This window comes from Pagrus pagrus (genome assembly GCF_965226575.1).
Source record: "Pagrus pagrus genome assembly, chromosome: 5".
Classification (NCBI taxonomy): Eukaryota; Metazoa; Chordata; class Actinopteri; order Spariformes; family Sparidae; genus Pagrus; species Pagrus pagrus.
The window spans coordinates 32,689,803-32,707,289 of NC_140189.1; the positions used below are offsets into that span (position 1 = coordinate 32,689,803).

Here is a 17,487-nt window from a genome sequence, read left to right on the forward strand (position 1 = left end):
TTGTAGCAGGAAGTTAGGGGTAAACGGATTATGTTGTTTGTTGTGTTGGCCTTGTTCTCCCTCTGAAGCAAAATAAATGCTACTTTGGAAGTGGCCCCTTTGTTTCAGTTGAAAAGTTAAGGGAAAAATTAAAAAAATTCAGAAAAAGTTTGGGAAAAAAAGTTCACACATCATGGTATGTCTTGGGTTCCCCTAGACCAGTGGGAAGTCAGAAGAATTTTGAGGGAAAAAAAGTCAGGATTTTCAGAAAATGTTGAAAAAAGCCAGAATTTTGGGGGAAAGTTAAAATTTTGAGGAGAAACTTTTTGGGGGTAATAAAAGTTGGAAATTTAAGACAGCTTGAAACCAAAGTTGGAATTTAGTTTTTTCTGAAAAGTAACTTTTTCTGAAAAGTAACTTTTTCTGAAAAGTAACTTTTTTTGAAGAGTAACTTTTTCTGAAAAGTAACTTTTTTTGAAGAGTAACTTTTTCTGAAAAGTAACTTTTTAAAAAAGTTATTTTAGATAAAAGAAATTCAGGGAAATGCATCAGGTTGGACCTGCTGATTGGCTTGCTCAGCTTGATTGCTGACACAGGATTGGTCACAGGGAGGAGAGGAGCCCTTTTTGAACCGCCAGCTGACTGCAATCTCCATCTCCACCAACCTTCCACTTCCAACATGGACCAGTGTCTAGTCTGACTCGTGTTCTGTTTGTGATATATACTGAATAAACTGATTAAACAGATGTAGAAGTTGGGTAAGATTTTGTCTTTTGTGTATATTTCTGATTTGTGGCAGGAAGTTAGGGGTAAACGGATTATGTTGTTTGTTGTGTTGGCCTTGTTCTCCCTCTGAAGCAAAATAAATGCTACTTTGAACGTGGCTCCTCTGTGACACTGGCTTTCTGTTGGGGGTGGAAAGAATGCGGAGACACACATCATGGTATGTCTTGGGTTCCCCTAGACCAGTGGTGTGACGGGGGAGTTTGAAACCAAAGTTGGAATTTTGTTTTTTCTGAAAAGCAACTTTTTCTGAAGAGTAACTTTTTCTAAAAAGTAACTTTTTCTGAAAAGTAACTTTTTCTGAAAAGTAACTTTTTTTGGAGAGTAACTTTTTCTGAAGAGTAACTTTCTGAAAAAAAGTTATTTTAGATAAAAGAAATTCAGGGAAATGCATCAGGTTGGACCTGCTGATTGGCTTGCTCAGCTTGATTGCTGACACAGGATTGGTCAGAGGGAGGAGAGGAGCCCTTTTTGAACCGCCAGCTGACTGCAATCTCCACCTCCACCAACCTTCCACTTCCAACATGGACCAGTCTGACTCGTGTTTTGTTTGTGATATATACTGAATAAACTGATTAAACCGATGTAGGAGTTGGATAAGATTTTGTCTTTTGTGTATATTTCTGATTTGTGGCAGGAAGTTAGGGGTAAACGGATTATGTTGTTTGTTGTGTTGGCCTTGTTCTCCCTCTGAAGCAAAATAAATGCTACTTTGGAAGTGGCCCCTTTGTTTCAGTTGAAAAGTTTAGGGAAAAATTTAAAAAATTCAGAAAAAGTTTGGGAAAAAAAGTTCACACATCATGGTATGTCTTGGGTTCCCCTAGACCAGTGGGAAGTCAGAAGAATTTTGAGGGAAAAAAAGTCAGGATTTTCAGAAAATTTTGAAAAAAGCCAGAACTTTGGGGGAAAAGTTAAAATTTTGAGGAGAAACTTTTTGGGGGTAATAAAAATTGGAAATTTAAGACAGCTTGAAACCAAAGTTGGAATTTAGTTTTTTCTGAAAAGTAACTTTTTCTGAAAAGTAACTTTTTTTGAAGAGTAACTTTTTCTGAAAAGCAACTTTCTGAAAAAAAGTTATTTTAGATAGAAGAAATTCAGGGAAATGCATCAGGTTGGACCTGCTGATTGGCTTGCTCAGCTTGATTGCTGACACTGGATTGGTCAGAGGGAGGAGAGGAGCCCTTTTTGAACCGCCAGCTGACTGCAATCTCCATCTCCACCAACCTTCCACTTCCAACATGGACCAGTCTGAGTCTTTGTTTGTGATATATACTGAATAAACTGATTAAACCGATGTAGGAGTTGGGGCAAGATTTTGTCTTTTGTGTATATTTCTGATTTGTAGCAGGAAGTTAGGGGTAAACGGATTATGTTGTTTGTTGTGTTGGCCTTGTTCTCCCTCTGAAGCAAAATAAATGCTACTTTGGAAGTGGCCCCTTTGTTTCAGTTGAAAAGTTAAGGGAAAAATTAAAAAAATTCAGAAAAAGTTTGGGAAAAAAAGTTCACACATCATGGTATGTCTTGGGTTCCCCTAGACCAGTGGGAAGTCAGAAGAATTTTGAGGGAAAAAAAGTCAGGATTTTCAGAAAATGTCGAAAAAAGCCAGAATTTTGGGGGAAAGTTAGAATTTTGAGGAGAAACTTTTTGGGGGTAATAAAAATTGGAAATTTAAGAGTTTGAAACCAAAGTTGGAATTTAGTTTTTTCTGAAAAGTAACTTTTTCTGAAAAGTAACTTTTTTTGGAGAGTAACTTTTTCTGAAAAGTAACTTTTTCTGAAAAAAAGTTATTTTAGATAAAAGAAATTCAGGGAAATGCATCAGGTTGGACCTGCTGATTGGCTTGCTCAGCTTGATTGCTGACACAGGATTGGTCAGAGGGAGGAGAGGAGCCCTTTTTGAACCGCCAGCTGACTGCAATCTCCATCTCCACCAACCTTCCACTTCCAACATGGACCAGTGTCTAGTCTGACTCGTGTTCTGTTTGTGATATATACTGAATAAACTGATTAAACAGATGTAGAAGTTGGGTAAGATTTTGTCTTTTGTGTATATTTCTGATTTGTGGCAGGAAGTTAGGGGTAAACGGATTATGTTGTTTGTTGTGTTGGCCTTGTTCTCCCTCTGAAGCAAAATAAATGCTACTTTGAACGTGGCTCCTCTGTGACACTGGCTTTCTGTTGGGGGTGGAAAGAATGCGGAGACACACATCATGGTATGTCTTGGGTTCCCCTAGACCAGTGGTGTGACGGGGGAGTTTGAAACCAAAGTTGGAATTTTGTTTTTTCTGAAAAGCAACTTTTTCTGAAGAGTAACTTTTTCTGAAAAGTAACTTTTTCTGAAAAGTAACTTTTTTTGGAGAGTAACTTTTTCTGAAAAGTAACTTTCTGAAAAAAAGTTATTTTAGATAAAAGAAATTCAGGGAAATGCATCAGGTTGGACCTGCTGATTGGCTTGCTCAGCTTGATTGCTGACACTGGATTGGTCAGAGGGAGGAGAGGAGCCCTTTTTGAACCGCCAGCTGACTGCAATCTCCACCTCCACCAACCTTCCACTTCCAACATGGACCAGTGTCTAGTCTGACTCGTGTTCTGTTTGTGATGTATACTGAATAAACTGATTAAACCGATGTAGGAGTTGGATAAGGTTTTGTCTTTTGTGTATATTTCTGATTTGTGGCAGGAAGTTAGGGGTAAACAGATTATGTTGTTTGTTGTGTTGGCCTTGTTCTCCCTCTGAAGCAAAATAAATGCTACTTTGGAAGTGGCCCCTTTGTTTCAGTTGAAAAGTTTAGGGAAAAATTTAAAAAATTCAGAAAAAGTTTGGGAAAAAAAGTTCACACATCATGGTATGTCTTGGGTTCCCCTAGACCAGTGGGAAGTCAGAAGAATTTTGAGGGAAAAAAAGTCAGGATTTTCAGAAAATTTTGAAAAAAGCCAGAACTTTGGGGGAAAGTTAAAATTTTGAGGAGAAACTTTTTGGGGGTAATAAAAATTGGAAATTTAAGACAGCTTGAAACCAAAGTTGGAATTTAGTTTTTTCTGAAAAGTAACTTTTTCTGAAAAGTAACTTTTTTTGAAGAGTAACTTTTTCTGAAAAGTAACTTTTTTGGAAGAGTAACTTTTTCTGAAAAGTAACTTTTTTTGGAGAGTAACTTTTTCTTTTTCTGTGGCAGGAAGTTAGGGGTAAACGGATTATGTTGTTTGTTGTGTTGGCCTTGTTCTCCCTCTGAAGCAAAATAAATGCTACTTTGAACGTGGCTCCTCTGTGACACTGGCTTTCTTTTGGGGGTGGAAAGAGCCGGGAGACACACATCATGGTATGTCTTGGGTTCCCCTAGACCAGTGGTGTGACGGGGGAAAAATAGTCAGGATTTTCAGAAAAAGTTGAAAAAATTCAGAACTTTGGGGGGGAAGTTAGAATTTTGAGGAGAAACTTTTTGGGGATAATAAAAGTTTGAAATTTAAGAGAGTTTGAAACCAAAGTTGGAATTTTGTTTTTTCTGAAAAGTAACTTTTTTTGGAGAGTAACTTTTTCTGAAAAGCAACTTTCTGAAAAAAAGTTATTTTAGATAGAAGAAATTCAGGGAAATGCATCAGGTTGGACCTGCTGATTGGCTTGCTCAGCTTGATTGCTGACACTGGATTGGTCAGAGGGAGGAGAGGAGCCCTTTTTGAACCGCCAGCTGACTGCAATCTCCATCTCCACCAACCTTCCACTTCCAACATGGACCAGTCTGACTCTTTGTTTGTGATATATACTGAATAAACTGATTAAACCGATGTAGGAGTTGGGTAAGATTTTGTCTTTTGTGTATATTTCTGATTTGTAGCAGGAAGTTAGGGGTAAACGGATTATGTTGTTTGTTGTGTTGGCCTTGTTCTCCCTCTGAAGCAAAATAAATGCTACTTTGGAAGTGGCCCCTTTGTTTCAGTTGAAAAGTTAAGGGAAAAATTAAAAAAATTCAGAAAAAGTTTGGGAAAAAAAGTTCACACATCATGGTATGTCTTGGGTTCCCCTAGACCAGTGGGAAGTCAGAAGAATTTTGAGGGAAAAAAAGTCAGGATTTTCAGAAAATGTCGAAAAAAGCCAGAATTTTGGGGGAAAGTTAGAATTTTGAGGAGAAACTTTTTGGGGGTAATAAAAATTGGAAATTTAAGAGTTTGAAACCAAAGTTGGAATTTAGTTTTTTCTGAAAAGTAACTTTTTCTGAAAAGTAACTTTTTTTGGAGAGTAACTTTTTCTGAAAAGTAACTTTTTCTGAAAAAAAGTTATTTTAGATAAAAGAAATTCAGGGAAATGCATCAGGTTGGACCTGCTGGTTGGCTTGCTCAGCTTGATTGCTGACACAGGATTGGTCAGAGGGAGGAGAGGAGCCCTTTTTGAACCGCCAGCTGACTGCAATCTCCATCTCCACCAACCTTCCACTTCCAACATGGACCAGTGTCTAGTCTGACTCGTGTTCTGTTTGTGATGTATACTGAATAAACTGATTAAACAGATGTAGGAGTTGGGTTAGATTTTGTCTTTTGTGTATATTTCTGATGTGTGGCAGGAAGTTAGGGGTAAACGGATTATGTTGTTTGTTGTGTTGGCCTTGTTCTCCCTCTGAAGCAAAATAAATGCTACTTTGAACGTGGCTCCTCTGTGACACTGGCTTTCTTTTGGGGGTGGAAAGAATGGGGAGACACAAATCATGGTATGTCTTGGGTTCCCCTAGACCAGTGGTGTGACAGGGGGAAAAAAGTCCCGATTTTCAGAAGAATTTTAAAAAAGTCAGAATTTGGGGGGAAGTTAGAATTTTGAAGAGAAACTTTTTGGGGGTAATAAAAGTTGGAAATTTAAGAGTTTGAAACCAAAGTTGGAATTTTTTTATTCTGAAAAGTAACTTTCTGAAAATTAACTTTTTCTGGAAAGCAACTTTTTCGGAAAAGTAACTTTTTTCTGAAAAGTAACTTTTTTTGAAAAGTAACTTTTTTTGAAAAGTAACTTTTTCTGAAAAGTAACTTTTTTTGGAGAGTAACTTTTTCTGAAAAGTAACTTTCTGAAAAAAAGTTATTTTAGATAAAAGAAATTCAGGGAAATGCATCAGGTTGGACCTGCTGATTGGCTTGCTCAGCTTGATTGCTGACACAGGATTGGTCAGAGGGAGGAGAGGAGCCCTTTTTGAACCGCCAGCTGACTGCAATCTCCATCTCCACCAACCTTCCACTTCCAACATGGACCAGTGTCTAGTCTGACTTGTGTTTTGTTTGTGATATATACTGAATAAACTGATTAAACCGATGTAGAAGTTGGGTAAGATTTTGTCTTTTGTGTATATTTCTGATTTGTAGCAGGAAGTTAGGGGTAAACGGATTATGTTGTTTGTTGTGTTGGCCTTGTTCTCCCTCTGAAGCAAAATAAATGCTACTTTGAACGTGGCTCCTCTGTGACACTGGCTTTCTTTTGGGGGTGGAAAGAATAGGGAGACACACATCATGATATGTCTTGGGTTCCCCTAGACCAGTGGTGTGACGGGGGGAAAAAAGTCCGGATTTTCAGAAGAATTTTAAAAAAAGTCAGAATTTGGGGGGAAGTTAGAATTTTGAAGAGAAACTTTTTGGGGGTAATAAAAGTTGGAAATTTAAGAGTTTGAAACCAAAGTTGGAATTTTTTTATTCTGAAAAGTAACTTTCTGAAAATTAACTTTTTCGGAAAAGTAACTTTTTCTGGAAAGTAACTTTTTCGGAAAAGTAACTTTTCTGAAAAGTAACTTTTTTTGAAAAGTAACTTTTTTTGAAAAGTAACTTCTTCTGAAAAGTAACTTTTTTTGGAGAGTAACTTTTTCTGAAAAGTAACTTTCTGAAAAAAAGTTATTTTAAATAAAAGAAATTCAGGGAAATGCATCAGGTTGGACCTGCTGATTGGCTTGCTCAGCTTGATTGCTGACACAGGATTGGTCAGAGGGAGGAGAGGAGCCCTTTTTGAACCGCCAGCTGACTGCAATCTCCATCTCCACCAACCTTCCACTTCCAACATGGACCAGTCTGACTCTTTGTTTGTGATATATACTGAATAAACTGATTAAACCGATGTAGGAGTTGGGTAAGATTTTGTCTTTTGTGTATATTTCTGATTTGTAGCAGGAAGTTAGGGGTAAACGGATTATGTTGTTTGTTGTGTTGGCCTTGTTCTCCCTCTGAAGCAAAATAAATGCTACTTTGGAAGTGGCCCCTTTGTTTCAGTTGAAAAGTTAAGGGAAAAATTAAAAAAATTCAGAAAAAGTTTGGGAAAAAAAGTTCACACATCATGGTATGTCTTGGGTTCCCCTAGACCAGTGGGAAGTCAGAAGAATTTTGAGGGAAAAAAAGTCAGGATTTTCAGAAAATGTCGAAAAAAGCCAGAATTTTGGGGGAAAGTTAGAATTTTGAGGAGAAACTTTTGGGGGGTAATAAAAGTTGGAAATTTAAGAGTTTGAAACCAAAGTTGGAATTTAGTTTTTTCTGAAAAGCAACTTTTTCTGAAAAGTAACTTTTTTTGCAAGAGTAACTTTTTCTGGAAAGTAACTTTTTCTGAAGAGTAACTTCTTTTGAAGAGTAACTTTTTCTGAAAGGTAACTTTTTGAAGAGTAACTTTTTCTGAAAAGTAACTTTCTGAAAAAAGTTATTTTAGATAAAAGAAATTCAGGGAAATGCATCAGGTTGGACCTGCTGATCGGCTTGCTCAGCTTGATTGCTGACACAGGATTGGTCAGAGGGAGGAGAGGAGCCCTTTTTGAACCGCCAGCTGACTGCAATCTCCATCTCCGCCAACCTTCCACTTCCAACATGGACCAGTGTCTAGTCTGACTCGTGTTTTGTTTGTGATATATACTGAATAAACTGATTAAACCGATGTAGGAGTTGGATAAGATTTTGTCTTTTGTGTATATTTCTGATTTGTGGCAGGAAGTTAGGGGTAAACGGATTATGTTGTTTGTTGTGTTGGCCTTGTTCTCCCTCTGAAGCAAAATAAATGCTACTTTGAACGTGGCTCCTCTGTGACACTGGCTTTCTTTTGGGGGTGGAAAGAATGGGGAGACACACATCATGGTATGTCTTGGGTTCCCCTAGACCAGTGGTGTGACGGGGGAGTTTGAAACCAAAGTTGGAATTTTGTTTTTTCTGAAAAGCAACTTTTTCTGAAGAGTAACTTTTTCTAAAAAGTAACTTTTTCTGAAAAGTAACTTTTTTGAAAAGTAACTTTTCTGAAAAGTAACTTTTTTTGAAGAGTAACTTTTTTTGAAAAGTAACTTTTTCTGGGGGTGGAAAGAACGGGGAGACACACATCACGGTATAAGATAAGATAAGATAAGATAAGATAAGATAAGATAAGATGTTCCTTTATTGATCCCCCTTGGGAGAAATTCACAGATACACAGCAGTACACAGGGAAATAAATAGCAAAGAATAAATTAACAATTGAATAAAAATATAATAAAAACTATTAGAATAAAAATAAGCATACTATATGCAGTAACTGTCCTTGTGTGTACATGATGTGTGCAATATGTAATAAATGTGGAAAAGATAATGAAATAACAACAATGTGCAAAAATGTGAAGGGTTCCTGAGATAATAAATAACAGCAGAACAAAAGTCAGTCTTAAAGGAAGACTGAAATTCAGTCATTACAGACACACCCTCATGCTGATGAGAAGTCCGGTGTAGTTTCTTATTCCTCAAAGTGCAGCTGGAGACCCGCAGGGGCACCCTGCAGCAAAAATCCATATAATGGGCGTCAATTGTGCCCGAGACGGAAAGGTCCATAAAACTACATAAAAAGTAGTTTTATGGAGCTTTTCGTCACTTTGAGGAATAAGAAACTACACCGGACTGCTCATCAGCATGAGGGTGAGTCGATAATGACTGAATTTCATTCTTGAGTGAACTATTCCTTTAAAGTGACAGTAAAGTGTATAGTTGAGTCCTTAATGGAGGTGTTGGGAGCTGTGGTGGTGGTGTAGTGTAGTCTGATCGCCGATGCTATGAAAGAGCCCCCCAAGCGCTTTGAGGCTTGTGGTTGGATGAGTCTGTGGCTGAGCGGCTCCTGAGTTGCCTCAGCTTGGTGTAGAGAGGGTGAGAGGGATTGTCCATTATAGCTCACAGCTTTCCTCTCAAAGTTGAAAAAAGTCAGAATTTTGAGGAGAAACTTTAGGGGGGGAATAAAAGTCTTAGTTTACTTAACACCGCCGTATGCCAGTACAATCTGGTACTTTGTAAACAGTGTGTTGAAAAAATACATTCTGAACAATGTTTTTTTTTGCATTCAGTTTCACACCTGGAAAAAATCTTGAATGTTTTTTTTTCACTCTTTTTCACAAATGATAAAGGAAAAAAAATCTCCTGAAAAATGTTTTTTCATTTGGTTACTAGCCTGAAAAAAGTTTGACACCTGGAAAAAGTCTTGAAAAATGTTTCTTCACTGGGCTTCACACATGGAAACAGTTTTTCTTCTCACATATTTTCACAGGTGGAAAAAAGAATTAAGGAAGTTAATTTAGAAAGATTATCCTAAAAAACTAACATGAACACAGGAGAAAAGCTGTGTGGATCAGACTTAGAAAATGGATCCCCAGAAAAAAAAAATCTTCACTTGCCCCTCAGGGCTTCTGTGGAAGGAAGTCCTTTGAGTGTTGTTGATTATCGTTAGGATTTCCAGACAGTGGTGGTAATGATAAATAACTCCCCCCCCACCCCCACAGCCTTTACTATACTGGAAAGTTTTTCTTTTATAAAATTGAATGATTGTCTCAAAAACTGGCTCTTAAAGGCTTAAATTCCTGAAATTATTGAATTGAATATTGTAGTAAAAGATGTGACTCAGTGAAAGTGTAGATATGTACCAATTACTTCAAAATATTCATTTATTATCTTAATATCTTCACACCACGCGCTGTGAACAGTTTGGTTCATTTGACTCAAGAAGCAGGAGAACTGATGTGGCAAGCTTGTAAAGTTTATTTTCATGTGTAAATGTTTGTTACTGATTGTTTTTTCTCATCCGTTTTGTTAATGAAGAAGAACAGACAGAAAGCATTCACAAAGTAAGAAAACATTTATAGATAACATACGTACATACAATATATCGATGTGATAAAACACAGTATCACATGTCCTGGAGGAAGCAAGAAACATCTCTGGTCAGAGGAATTCACAGCAGACGTCACCGTCAGAGACGTCAGTAAGTGTCTGATTTCTCACTTTCATGTCCTTTAAACTTTAAAGATTCAAAGACTCCTTACAGACTCATCGTTTCCTTAACACTTCCAGCAGGAGTGAGACATCTTCGACAGCGACGTCTGCTGTGGTTTCCAGGTGTGTGAAACGACCATGCACGTCGGATGGGTGAGTGTGAGATGAAACAAACTGTACACCGACAGAGACACATTTACAGTTTACAACGTATGAACCACATGTGAGTTTTACCACTCTGTTGCAGGCACAATGAAAAACAAAGTTCAAGAAAACTGAGGCGCCACACAAATCAACTGCTCACTGATGTTAAAAAAACAAAAGGTAAAGTCAAATAAAAGCCCTTCAGAGATCGAGGATGGATTGTTTCCACTTTTTGAATGATGATAAAAACTGGAATGTTTGCAGATTTCACACATCTGTCATTGGCTTTTCAATCCCTGTTCAACTTCCTGTTTCATTTAAATTCTTATTTTGGTTTTTCAGCAGCGCCAACATGAACATTATGCTGACAACAGTGGTAAAAACACACCGTCTAAGCAGAGTGTGTGTACGTGAGGCTGAAAACACTTCCGACTAAAAGAAATCATAATGTACCTCGAATATTCGCACACAGTCGATCCCACCCATCGTTACCCGGTACTGTAAAACCTCCACGCCAACTTTTATTATTGCTGCTTCTTCATGGCACAAATAATAGAAACAATACATTGTGTTATTCATACTATTATGTTCTCATTTGCCATGCAAGCTCACTACAGTACTGCTTCTATATTAGCTTATATTACACAGAGCGACGAAAGAAATCAGAGAACGGAGCAGGTTCATGTTCGATTAGCCACACACAGTGCCAGACTAACTTCTACAGCTGGTTTTACAGTTCGTGAGTAGATACAAAAGGATTATTATTATTGTCAATATCACACAAAATAATGGTTATGATAGTAATAGCAATATTTATAATAATAAAAAAAACACATTCTCAGGGCATCACAAATATAATGAACCAAAGGGGGCCAAACGTAATGTTTGAAATAATTTAAACATTTCTGACATTCATTCCTTCGGGTGTTTTTTTATGTACAGTATATATTTATATTTGTATAGAAGTAGTGCTTCATTTTTAGAAATACAAATGAAAAAAAAGAACACAAAAGGGCTGCATTCTGTGAATGCTGTGCAAATAACATCTTTTTACATCAAACCTCCGGACCTTACCGTCATGACAGACACACCGCACCCTCCCTCGTATTCCTCACAAGCACTCTCAAATAGTTCAACTCGTGACTCATTCAAAACTTTGATTTCTAAACCAACACGTCTGCAACAGACTGCAGTCGACTTTGATTCTGGCAATTCAGCAAAGAAAAGAACTCATCCGTCCCATCGAGCCGCTTTACGAGCCAAAGAGGTTCTGATAATAGAACCTCCCCCGCCGACAACGCCGGTTTACAAACACACCGGCTGAAGTCGGACAACTTCTTCGTCCCACGTTTCAAATCACACTGTGACATCTTAACTCTCATCTGATACAAGACAACACGGCCTCTACGAAGAAGAAGAAGAAGAAGAAGAAGAAAAATGAAGAGCACAAGCACGTCGGCATGCATCACACCTCAAACCTTCTCCTCTTCCTCACCTGCCCTCATTTTACCTGCCAGCAGGAAATGAAACTTCACTGGGACTGCAGAGAAACACAGCGGAGGATTGTTTCTGTGATCGCTCTCATGCTACATACTGATCAGACCCTCAGCACTGACTCACCGGACAAGAGTTGCTTCTGCAGTGTTGGCACCTCATCTATTCAACAGCCTTTGAAGCTACAATCAAACGTTAACTGAGGAAGACCACCAGTCGTTCTGTAACAGTCGCATCAGCTGCACGGCAACCGCTGACTGTGTCGTCACTGGTGTTTGAGAAACTCTGTCTAACTGCGCTGATACCAGTAGCGGTCTTCGCAGCCAACATGCTTTTGGTTTCAGAGAAGAAGCAGCAACAGATACTGGCTCCTCTTCTCCGCATTTATTACCCACAATCCCTCAGAAACTGCCACGAGTAGTGAAACACAAAGGAAAAAAGCCAACAGACGACCACCTACATCTTAAAATCTCTTGATCGAAGGACTGTTTTCTATGAGTGCCATCAGTCGAATGCTGCCTTTAAAATCACGAACATGACTTCAGAGCAGTGTTTTCTTGCAAGAGGCTCATGGGAAACACAGTTCAGAGTTATTTAACACCGCCGTATGCCAATCTAGTGTACATCGTACTGACAAATGTTGCCAAACTAGGGAGAAAAAACTGAAAGAAGATGCTGAAGAATAGAAATAAATGAAAAGGAAAATCAAAAAGTCTTTCACAACAGCTCCAAGGTCACACTGGGAGTTAATACAATTATTTTTTCATATTCTTTTTCAGTCAAGAAAAACGTGACAGCAGTGTCTCACAAACATGTAGGTATACACTACACAAACTTGCTTTTAAACTCGTGACGTGAAGCGTAAAATCACTCAGAAGGTGAAGCATCCAGGATGTTAAATTAAGTTTTACAGACAGAATAGAACAATAACCGAAACAGTGCGACGTCCCAAAGAAAGAGTGTCTAAAATGCCAGTCCTCGAGCTGTCCGCTAAGACTCGACAACGATCAACTAAAGAAAAGAAAGTAAAAAGTCAGAAAGTGTTTTTTGTTTTCTTTCTCAGAAGTCGAGGAAATAAGAAGACGAGTGCAAAGTCTTGAGTCACGTTGTTGGGATGATGATGATGATGAAGACAAACAGTGATGATGATTCCTTTTTCTCCATGTTTCTATATGATATGCAGTCGGACGAGGCAGCAGAGATCAGTTGTGGCTGACAGGAGTGATTTTAAGTTTAACTGGTGTTGGTGATGCGTTCATGTCACGGGAAAACATCTGTAAAAATGCATTTCTAACGTCACCCTTTAAAATATCTCCACATTACTGACTTCTGAGAACACCAACAAATAAATATCTGTAGTCACACGTAGATTATCAGGTACGTGTTGAACAAATGTGATGATTTAAGTGATTCTGTGATCAAAATGCTTAAAATTTGCATATTTTTCTTCACTTTTTTGGCCAAAGTCTTGCAAAGAAATTGCAAATTAGAACGATTAAAACTCATTCGAGGTGTCGTATGCCAGAGACAACAGTCATCGTGCTCCTCCATGTCACTCCCATCCCTAACCTGATTACTGACACTTGTAAGTCTAGAAATCCATCTAAACGTTACTGAAAGTTAAAGAAAAGTTAAATCATGACATTAAAGTTAAATTTTCTGAAGCGTACTGTAACTCTGAACCAGCAAGTCACTCTAATTTATTTTTTTCCGTGACATGAATGCAGCAAAACAACTGGTGTTCGTCAAGCGCGGCGGAGCGTCTTGACGTGATGCGGTGACTGTTCATGTCCCAGGTGTGATGGCGTCCCCCGGCGGGTCCTCGCAGCAGTGATGAGAGCTGATGTGCGCGGTGATAGGTGGCATCTGAGGAGGTCTAGATGGATTTTGAGGAATCCTGTTTGCTGATGAGAACTTCCAGGAGGCGGAGTTTGGCCTTGATCCTCTTGTACTCCCTGTACTCCTCCAGCATCGGCACCCGGTCCTCCTTCTGAACATTTCTGCAGCAGAGGACGGAGACAGAGGAGAAAAACTTTTAATTTCATGTCCTGAAGAAGTCCCTGCTTTGTCCTCTCAACGACACATGCTTACTGTTCCTACACCAGCAGCTACTGATAAGTTGTCTTTGAGCAAACTAAGAACTGTTTCCCAGCAGGCTCACACAATCTTAATATCTGTATATTGGCTATATTAGAAATAATTCAGGTTTAAGACTCGACTTTTAACATTCAACGACTCTTGACAGGTTCAACGACAGGTTTCTTTCAAGGCAACAGCAGGAACTTAAGGCTCCAGGATCACTTGATCTGTCATAGTGGTCACCTCCAAAGGCATAAAGGGCGTTTTTCATTCTTAATAATAATGGCCAAATGTTTCCATAACTGCAGCATGGATTTTCAACTGAACTCTGTTTCGTGCAATTACCAACCCACATATCAGACAAGATAACATTGCCTAGAAAAAATAGAGTTTAATTGAATTAATTACCAATTATTTTTTAATCAATTCATCAGTTTAAGTAATTTTTTGAGAATAAAAGAGAGAGGAACGACTCTGAATCTATGTCGCTGACAGTCTTGACTTTGTCTGTGTTCATGTGGGCGACTGTGTTTCCACCCACCTTCCGTTATGCTGATAAAAATCTTCCTCGAACTCCCGGATGGTCTTCCTCAGTTTCTTCTTCTCTGCTCTGGCTTTCCACAGCTGTTCCAGCAGCTCTGGCCTGGAGGAAGATGGGATACATGAGAATGCTGCCATGGTGCTGAGGAAACAGTTCAAGTTACCGAGATAATGTAAGAAGAAAAACTACAACAACAAAAAAAAAAATAACGTAAACATCAAGACTTGACATCAGAGAGAACAGGAGGACAGGAAGTGAGGTCACTGAGACCAGGAAGTGGACTGTGCTGGTGTGAGGGATCAGCTGTCAGGGTCAAACCTGAGCTGACGAAGACGATTATCCTTGTGTGTGTGTGTGTGTGTGTGTGTGTGCGTGTGTGTGTGTGTAGTAGCTATGTGTTCGGTGACACGGTAACCAGATTACAGACTCATCAGATAAAACCTGTTTGTTTACCGTCTCACATTATTCCTGCTGGTGTCTGCACAGTCAGCAAAGTTTGAGATGATCAGTTTTTTTTTTTTACAGGAAGTGCTCTTGTCTTGATCTGTGTGTGTGTGTGTGTGTGTGTGTGTGTGTGTGTGTGTGTGTGTGTGTGTGTTCTTACATAGACGAGGCGTTGGAGCTGGACAGCCGCAGGTCCAGCGCCAGCCTCCCCGACCCCTCCTCCATCTTGGCTGTCATTGGGCAGTTGCCCTGCCTGTCAGGTTGGTTCTGGCTCCTCTCGGGTCCGTCAGTCGGGGTCATAACGTCGACAGCCATGATGACCTCGGAGCTCTGCATCTCCCCACCGCTGCTCTCCGCCTCCTCCTCCTCCTCCTCCTCTTCCTCCTCCTCCTCCTTCTCCTCCTCCCGCTCGTCTTCTTCTCCTTCTCCTCCTTCTTTTTCTTTCCGCTCGTCCTCCTCCTCCTCTTTGATCTCCTCCCAGAAATGAGCCGTTTCGCCCTCGATGATTGGCTGGAGGGTCTGACTTCGCCTCTTACTGGAGGGGGACACCTGGGGGAGAGAGCGGGGAGGTTTATAATAACAGTCGTCCTACGCCGCATCTCGTGTGTCGTTGTGATTGTGTGTACGTACTGTGACAGGCGTGATGCTGACTCTGGTGAGCATCTGTTTGACCAATCTGTAGCGGTCGTAGAGAGGCTTCACCACCAGACGCTCCTCTCTGGTCACCTGAGAGGTCGAGGCAAAGTTTAAATTATAAAACAGCTTCACAGAACGAATCAGATCCAGGAAGGATTCAGGATGTCGGTAACTCACCGGTCGACCGTGCAGGCCCTCGTAGTGCAGCAGGTTCTTCTGAAGGACCGTCTTCTCACAGGACAGCTGCTCCTTGGTCATCTTCTACGGAGACAGAGTTTTTTTTACAACCTTTAACTAAACCACTCTGACCAAACTGCTCCAACTTTAATTCATGACTGACTGATTATCGGTTCATTCTTCCAACAGTGATGAACGCGTACATCATTATCTATAATTATCTATGAGCTCGGCTTTTCACCATCGCTCCTGTGGTAGCCTGTCTACATTGGCTCCCTGTTTCTTCCAGAATTGATTTTAAGATCTTATCGGTTACTTTTAAAGCTCCTCAGGGTCCTGCTCCGGATTACATTTCAGACCTTTTAATACCTTATGAACCTGTGTGCACGTTAAGATCCTCGGGCCGTGGTCTTTTGTCTAGTTCAGTGTTCAGGCTAAGCTGAAGCTGACAGGAGCTTTTGCTACCAAACAAACACGAGGCTCTGAACCGACCTGCCCGAGGAAGTGAGGCTGTCTGAGTCAGTTTGTTTTTCAAATCTTTACTAAAAACGTTCTTTTATCGTAAAAGAAAATCCTGATTCTATTGTTTTAATTTGTTGTTGTTTGTCTTGTATGTTTTATCTTTGTGGTATTCAATTCATTTTATATATTTAAAGCATTTTGCACTTTGGTTTGATAAGTGCTGTATAAATAAAGTTCATTATCATTTTTACTTCTGGCTCCTCTCTGGTCCGTCAGTCTGGGTCACAACGTCGACGGCCATGATGACATCAGAGCTCTGCATCTCACCGCCGCCGCTCTCTTTTCATTTGTTCGTTTGTCGGCAGGATTACACAAAATCTACTGAACGTATTTCCATGAAACTTGGACGGAGGATGGGTCTCGGCTCACAATAGATCCCATTAACTTTGGGTGCTGATTCAGATAAAGGGACGGGCATACAGGAGTTTTTTCTCACTTTCTTTAACATTATGACCGAGGGCGCTTTTCAACAATTACGTTAATTTTCTCAGGGAATAAAACATGGATCTTGATGAAAAAAATCAGGCGTATTAAGGTGGCTGGTATCTATGAGTGAGTATAAAAGGGGACTACTCAAACGTTTCCAGCTTCTTAAATGTGGTGATTATCTGCTTTTCTTTGACATTATTGGCAGGAAATGAAGAGACTTTGGGTTTTGGACTGTTGGTTGGACAAACGAAGCAATCTGAAACACCTGTGTTGGTGTGTAGGACTTTGCCATGAGTCCAGTCTCTGATGAAAAACAGATCAGCTGCTAACCTTGATGTCATCCGGCCAGCCGTCCTCCTGCTTCTTCCCTTTGACCCTGCGCTGGATGAGCTCCAGTGTTTCCTCCCGGGTGGGATGCTGACCCTTGGCCTCCACCGCTGCATCGTGAGCGCCTTGGTCCAGCGTGGAGCCGAAGCTCTTGGGTAAAGTGTTGCTGCGAGGACGAGTCTGGGGGCCGAGCTCGCTCTCTGCACGGTGTTTGGCATCTGTAAGGACGAGGAAGACAGTGATGAGGAAAGACATGAAGGAGAGAAACAAAGGGGAGGGGATACAGAGGGTAAAGCACGAAAGAAGGAACAAAAATGGGTTAAAAAGAGAAAATCTTCTGCCAGCACATAAAACATCTTTCACTGGATGATCAGACATGCAGGAGTCTGACACACAGCTGCGGTGGTTCAAGTCAGCCAGCCAGTCACAATGTGAGGAGAAAGACAGTCATGCTTACACAAGAGGACGAAACCACAACACCGGACACAGTCTGAACCCAAACACAGCAAGCACAAAACCTCCTCCTGAGCATATTCTAACACCATCGGAGTGTAAAAAACAATTAAAAAAAATCAAGACATTGAAAAGCCCCCGAGTCTGTCCACATTTTAGGATTCAGTTCTGCTGCCTGCTGGATTTTGCAGCATCGATAATAAAGGCAGAAACAACGTCCACACAAGCATGAAGACGACAGCTGTGCGAGCGGGAGCGTTTTGAATG

At 40.1% G+C, this 17,487-nt stretch overlaps 1 protein-coding gene across 4 annotated transcripts in view; it reads right to left on the reverse strand.

Annotated features, from left to right (window-relative positions):
* Window positions 1-9,720: 9,720 nt before the first annotated feature.
* The window catches only part of fam13b (family with sequence similarity 13 member B), a 77,197-nt gene continuing 69,430 nt past the window's right edge, over window positions 9,721-17,487 (reverse strand). For all 4 annotated transcript variants that reach the window (XM_084353369.1, XM_084353370.1, XM_084353367.1 and 1 more), the window contains 6 exons: window positions 16,771-16,985; window positions 15,490-15,573; window positions 15,307-15,402; window positions 14,837-15,225; window positions 14,233-14,334; window positions 9,721-13,612 (listed from right to left, as the gene is read on the reverse strand). In XM_084353369.1, coding sequence (XP_084209495.1) covers window positions 13,489-13,612; window positions 14,233-14,334; window positions 14,837-15,225; window positions 15,307-15,402; window positions 15,490-15,573; window positions 16,771-16,985 — 1,010 coding nt within the window. In that variant the 3' untranslated portion in view covers window positions 9,721-13,488. The remainder of the gene's footprint in view (window positions 13,613-14,232; window positions 14,335-14,836; window positions 15,226-15,306; window positions 15,403-15,489; window positions 15,574-16,770; window positions 16,986-17,487) is intronic.